This window comes from Eimeria acervulina, genomic scaffold (genome assembly GCF_000499425.1).
Source record: "Eimeria acervulina Houghton genomic scaffold, Eah_scaff968, whole genome shotgun sequence".
NCBI classification, from domain to species: Eukaryota; Apicomplexa; class Conoidasida; order Eucoccidiorida; family Eimeriidae; genus Eimeria; species Eimeria acervulina.
The window spans coordinates 5,237-12,204 of NW_013547044.1; the positions used below are offsets into that span (position 1 = coordinate 5,237).

At 41.3% G+C, this 6,968-nt stretch overlaps 2 protein-coding genes across 2 annotated transcripts; one reads left to right on the forward strand and one right to left on the reverse strand.

The window, feature by feature from the left end:
• Window positions 1-293: 293 nt before the first annotated feature.
• Window positions 294-2,972, forward strand: EAH_00053050 (transaldolase, putative; the record flags this gene model as incomplete). Its single annotated transcript, XM_013391093.1, has 5 exons — window positions 294-641; window positions 851-965; window positions 1,276-1,445; window positions 1,866-2,067; window positions 2,701-2,972. 5 exons carry the CDS (start codon window positions 294-296, stop codon window positions 2,970-2,972), a joined length of 1,107 nt encoding a protein of 368 aa, XP_013246547.1.
• A 1,631-nt stretch (window positions 2,973-4,603) lies between these two features.
• EAH_00053060 (hypothetical protein) lies at window positions 4,604-5,377 on the reverse strand (the record flags this gene model as incomplete). The annotated part of the gene is made up of 1 exon (XM_013391094.1): window positions 4,604-5,377. One exon carries the CDS (start codon window positions 5,375-5,377, stop codon window positions 4,604-4,606), a length of 774 nt encoding a protein of 257 aa, XP_013246548.1.
• Between the last annotated feature and the right edge of the window lie 1,591 nt (window positions 5,378-6,968).

A 6,968-nucleotide genomic window follows, 5' to 3' on the forward strand; every position in this document is an offset into this window, starting at 1 on the left:
TCAGACAGCAATGGCAGGCAGAGTTGTATTGTTGTGAGATATGCGAGGGTGTTGTTGAGTTTATCTGAAATATTTCTTCACTTAGTCGTTTTTTTCGCTTCAAGGAGGACATCCTAGATATGTCGCTTGAACACGAGGTGCCGCATCAACCAACCGCCAGCGTTTGTTCGCGACATCAGCAGCTGCCTTGGAAGCTAAGAAGAGTCTTCTTTTAACTTAGCACGCAGGCGCTGGTGGGTATGTGCATGTGAGTGATTTGCAAAAGGTTGTGCTGCGTTTTCTGCCTGCAGAAGATGCCAAGCACCAAGGCAGGACAGAAGCGGAGGGGCTCCACGGATTCCCCTGGCCTGGGCCCTTCCCAGAAGGTTTCGCGTACCTCTGAAAAAGCCAATGCAGCATCAGCTGCTGCAGCAGCGAACAGCAACGCAGGGGGATCGTCAGCTCTTGCTCAGCTGGCGAAGCTGTCTACCATCGTTGCAGACTCCGCAGATTTTGAAGCCATTAAGGAATTCAGCCCTACAGACGCCACCACCAACCCCACCCTCGTGCTACAAGCTGTGCACAACCCGAAGTATAAGCACGTTTTAGAAAAGGCAGTCAAAGAGGCAAAAGAAGCCACCAAGGGGAAACCTGCCGATGTTGTGCGTCCTTGAGTTCATGAGTTCATCCACATTAACCGCAGCAATCATTTATTATTATTACTATTATTATTATTGTTATTATTGTTATTATTTCTCCTGGTCTCCTGGAACCAAGGCACCATTATTATTGTTGATCAGCATTTCTTCCGTGTATTGACTGCTGTTTAAAGGAGAATGTTTCTTGTTTACGCTTGGCTTGAGGTGTACAGACAGTGGAGGATGCAGTTGATCGTGTGTTGGTCTTCTTTGGAATGGAACTCCTGGAGATTATTCCGGGCCTCGTCAGCACCGAAATACCAGCGGATCTTTCCTTTGATCAAGAAGGTAACAAAATAATATGCATATTATATATAATAGATATAATGTGTATAATATATAGATGATGTATATAATATATAGATGCGTACATATATAGTGGTGTAGTTGATGTAGTCAATTATTTAGTTATTAGAATATATTGTAATGGAAGAGGATATTCAGGGGTATGCTCTGTTTAGAGTTGGTTTGTTGTTTATTTTATTGTTTTATTAATTTGTTGTTTTATATTGTATTGTTAGTGTCTATAATTTATTCCGTTTAATGCTAATGAGTTGTTGACTTTGTTGATTTATTTATATATTTGTTTTCTTTTTAGGGTCAGTGGAGCGCGCTCGCCGCATAATAAGTTTGTACGAGGAGAAGGGGATATCTAGAGAAAGAATTTTAATTAAAATCGCAGCAACTTGGGAAGGAATTCAGGCGGCAAAGCAGCTTAAAGAAGAAAATATTAATTGCAATATTACTCTCCTCTTCAGTCTCTGCCAGGTACGACTTGGAGGGCTATGTGTTCTTTTTCTTTTCTCTTCTACGCATACGGCTACACCTGTTATTTTTATTGCTACTTTTCTTTTTCGTGTTCGTGTTGCTGCAGCTGCTCTTTTCGACTGATTTCTGCATGCATGCATGCATAGATGCATGCATGTATGCATGCACCTGTGCTGGCGTTTTGTTGCTTCCTCTAGCCAGCATTTTGTTGATTCTGTCGTCTCCTCTTTGTGTTCGATGCGGCATACATATCAAAAGAGAGAGCTTGCATGCATGCATGACCAAGACAACGCATGCACACCTAAACAAGTGCATGCATGCATGCCGAAGCAAGACGATGCATGCATGAACAAACAAGCATGCATGCATGCATAGAAGGCTAGTTGTTTGTATATATGTGCTGCGTGGTGTGAACATCAGGCTATAGCAGCGAGCGATGCGGGTGCGTATTTGGTGTCTCCTTTCGTGGGCCGCATTTTAGATTGGTATAAATTGAAGGACCCAAAGGCTTCCTTTTCAGGTGCTGACGACCCTGGAGTAAAGAGCGTTAGGCAGATTTATAATTATTTTAAACACTTCGGAAGCAAAACAACCGTCATGGCGGCCTCCTTTAGAAACACAGGTAGGAGGTTTCACCTTCTTCATAGCAAATAATATAAATGTATATATATATATATATATATATTATCTGCTCTCAAGCGCGACTCACTTGTATTTGTATTAGAGAAGTATTCGGGCTATGCTTAGACAATATGCTGAGTGTATTTGTATTAGAGAAGTATTCGGGCTGGCTGTTTAATTTACTTTGTTTGTGTAGTGGCATTGGTATCTGCAGTTGGATTCATTTTGTGTGTATTATCTGCACAGAATAAACAAAATGTCTTAGTTCCTGTAGTTTTTATCTCGTGTTTTGTTGTGTCTACGCAATATGAATACTGTCTAGGTGTTTTATTTATATCGCCGCTGTGTACAATATATATATATAATGAATAAGATGTAAATAAGTAAATAAATAGTGCAAGGTGCGCGTGTGGCTTCGGCTTACGCCCTAATTTGAATTCCATTCACGTTTATATTTTCGCGTACAGCATATTGTTGTATATTCGCTTTGTTTATATCGTTACTTTATATATATATATATATATATATATGTAAATCTTTTATATGTATGCTATGTGTATATTTATGTTATGTCCTTCGTATAGAAGAATATAGATTGAACATAGAAGTACTTTCTGTTGTTCTGTTGTCTCAGACGAAATTCTGCATTTGGCTGGGTGCGATAAACTGACGATATCGCCCAAGTTGTTGGAGGAGTTGAACAAATTGAAGGACAAAGAGGTGTCAACCCGGCTGTCTGTACAGTTGGCTGCAAAGGAAAAGATACAGAAATTAGATATAAATGAAAAGAAATTTAGATGGATGCTCAACGAAGACGCAATGGCGACTGAGAAACTAGCAGAAGGAATACGAAATTTCTCTGCCGATATGAACAAACTAAAAGAATTAATTAAACAACACATGTAAATTTTCGTGGAGCTATACAATGTATATATGTATATGTGTATTACATAAGGCAACACACTATTTATATAACGCATGCAAGTGATGCATGCTTTATATAAACTGAAGTATAAACATCACAGAGCACGTGTAAATCATATGGAAATAAATACACATTCTATATTAAAACTCACCGTACTGTCTATTTAACTGGATAACAAACATAAGACATATTAATCAAATGATACACTGCCATAGTATTAACGATTACATGCACCTCTAGCTGCATGCGGTACATCAATAAATGAATAAACGGTTTATTGAAATGAACAACAACTGCTGTGCATTTCAAAGAACCGCAGTTTCTGTTGCACAGAAAAGCATGTTCAAATAGACCCTTCATCATCTGCTTATGACAACTGTTTTTTCTTCCCCTTATTCTACTCCAGCACCAACACATTGTATTTACTTCAATCATTAAACAAAACTCGAACAACAGCAGCCTGGCGCTGCAGCTGTTGTTTATTCTTTGCTGCCCTTGCTGTTGTTCTATTTCATTGTAGTTGTACATAGAATTACATTATATGTAATTCGTCTTTGCGTGTAGACACACAACCTCGGAGTTTTATTGAACAGCGGCCCTTCTTCCCTAAAACCTAGACCCGAAATAAACTCTAGACCCTAGGGGCTTCTATTAGACAAGCAGCGGCTGTTTGTGCAGATGTTATTTTGATTCATCTTCATTGGAAAGGCAGGCAAATGAAAGGCTGGCAGAGAGGACAAACAGGAGGCAGACACAGCAGGGGGGATGAAGCGGTGGAGGGATTGTAACGTTTTATTTGCTTCTGTTCTTCTGCACGCTTCTTTATGTATGCAGTACAGATGCTAGTTCATCAGGTCAAGTATTCGAACGCATGCTCCAGGGAACCTAGCTAGCTAGCTGCATTGCTAGTTGGCTAGCTTGGTGGTGTCTGGAAGCTATTCAGCTAGCTGGCTGGCTACATACCTATATGCATATATATATATATATATATATATATATATATATATATGTATATATATAGGTGGTTGTCTTTGTTTTGTCTGGTGTTGACCTTCGGTGTGTTGTTTGTTGCAGTTGCATCCACCAATTTAAAATGATTAAATCCATTAAGTTGGACTCTTGAAAAAGAAGTCAGAGGCCTTCATAGGCAAACTGCGACCCTAGTGAGGGGGCCCCTAAGCACGTTAGGGACGGAAGGGGTTCAGCTCACTGTGTTTATATGCATATATTTATAGAAAAATGTAAGTGCAAATAAGGAAACATATGTAATATACTTAACATATATATAGTATATTTTACAGTCTAGGCAAACAAGATGAAGATTGTTTGCAGTAGGCCTTGCGATAGTACGATGTCGGTCTCTCTGCACAATATACACCTGCATACCTGGGGAGGTCTGCATTTGTCTTTGTATTTGTTTCCTTTACTGCGCATTTACATAATTTGTGTTCGTTGTTTTTGCTAGGCCTCCAACAAAAGCACTCCTGTGTTTTTGTTGGTTTTCGTATTGCTGCTGCGTTGAAGGGGGAAGTCTACGAGGTATTGTTTGTTTCTGTTGTTCGAGGCATATTGTATTGCCTGCCTGTATTATCTTTATTATTGTCTTAGACACCTACGGCGAGCTAAAATCTGTTTCCTCCTCTTGCAATATTCGTTCAAGTTCATCTAACGTAGACATAAGCGCTTCTTCCGTTTCCTTATCAAATAGATCCTTTGTGTTTGCATCCACACCACCACCTTTCTCTGTCTTCTTTCCTTTCCTGCGTTTAGGATCATATGAACTGTGCTGGGATGTGAATAAACTACTTCGGTCCCTCCTCTTTCCTACAGCTGCAGCTTTTGCTGCTGCTACTAATGCTGCTGCTGCTTCTTCTTTATGCCCTGTTGGGAGCTGAGCCTGCTGTTTTTTGAACGTCATTAAGCCAACCAAGAGCGTCACAAATGCAATCAAAGACAGACTCCAACGAAGAGAAATCCTTTTTCCGCTTGGCCTCTTGGAAGCCCCCCCAAGTTCTACTACCGCTGCCTCGCGGTCCCCCTCAGGTGTCACTACTACCTCTGCCTCGGTGTCACCACCGACTTTTTCTACCACTGCCTCGGGGCCCCCCACCTCTTCTATGGTATGTTTGGGGCCCCCGCCCTCGTTCCCCTTCTGCGCACGCCCCCAGCTATCCGCATCTTCTGAGGAGTCACTGGAAACCTGTGAACTTAGGGTTGTATCATGCACCGCTGTGTAGGTCTCCCACGTTGTAGGAGAACCTGGAGCATACGAAGGTTCTGATACCCCTGTATGTGCTAAGGGGCCTGCTTGGAGGCTCTTGTCTCCTGTTTCTGCATTAATGCCGTCGCTCCTGTGGTCCACCTGACTCCATAAAAACCTCTCCATTGTGCACGCAGGCGAAATGGCTCGGGAAAGGTTAGTGATACCTTTCAGAAGAAAGTCTGCAGCTGATCATTTGCTGCTGTGCTGATCTCGAGGGTACTTCATTCAGTTAAAGCGGAATAAATTGAAAATCTTGCAAATGCATCGAATAATGCACTCTAGACGCATCAGCTGCACGCAAGACTAGCCGCACAATAATTCATGCTGGCGACTCCAAATGGGAGAAGCACTTGTAGGGCAAACAAGCGACTGGATGGAGATATTAATATATGAATTTCGTAAAAAACAATGGGTTATTCGAGAAGTGAGAGGAGAAAAACTGTCGAGAACCGGCAGTGGGCCCCCCCAACGAGATGATTGAACCCTGAGCCACCTACAAGAAAATGCACAGCCTCTGGAGCTAATTGCCGTGTTCCATGTTGAAAGGGGGTGAATAATGGATCAAATTTAATATATTAATTGATTTGTTATTCAAATGCAGCGTGATCATTCAGTTTACTCAACAAAAGAGAGGAATAATTTCGGTTCAATTTTGCTGTGTTCCACCGCCGTTCACAACTGCACAGAGTTGCTGTACGTATACACCCGTGCGACAAAAACAGTACATTCGCGTTTTTTACATATAGCAAACAACTTTATTTTTTAAATATATAGGGAAAACTTTCAAATTCCTGTTTTTCTCCCTCCACAGTACGCACTGCGCCTCTGTGGGGTCGCCTACCACAACACGTTTTTGTTTACTGCAGTGGAAGCTTGCTGATTATACTATGAATGACATAAGTAATGAACATATTGCATATCTGTTTGACTTTTGTTTTTGTTTTTATCCAGCCCATCATCTACACGTGTAATCAAACATTTCGTCAAGAGAACTGATCAGGGGAACGTTGGGAACGACTGCCGCACCAGGCATCCGTTCACATTCCGCATTCGACTTGAATGTAAAGAGCTAAAAACAATGTTAATGTTGAAAGTAGAGTGAATACAGAGGCAGCAGCAGCAGCAGCAGCGGCAGCGGCAGCAGGAATCCAACGTCTGCGCAGAATAGCTGCACTACTTGCACGTACTACTGGTAGAAATGCAAATAATAGGGATAACGGTAATGTATCTCTAAAAGTACACGTTGATTTTGAATCTTATAATTCTCCGCAACTTAGGAAGTAGTTCTGCTGTTGCTGATGCTGCTGCTACTGCTGCTGCCGATATCTTCTGTTTTGTTCGTAATGTGCAGTGCCAGTGCAGAGCCTTGAAGTGTTGCATTTCTTTATGTTGTCTGCAAATCATCAACAAAGGAAAAATGAAGAGGAAGAAAACGCCTGCCTGCAGCTAAAGACAGGGCCCCTCTCTCGGTTAGGAGGCCGTTGCTGCGAATATCAATCTGACGGCAAATTCAACAAACACAGGACGCATAAGACACCAGAATGCATCCTAAAAGAAGCAAATTATATATATTATATACATATATCTACCTCCTGGTTTCTGTGTTCGCAGTTAGCTTGCTCTCCGTGCGGAGAATATTTTTGTACACATACGTGTACTGTTGTTTGCTTTGAGCATCTAATATATATATATATATATATATATATATATATAT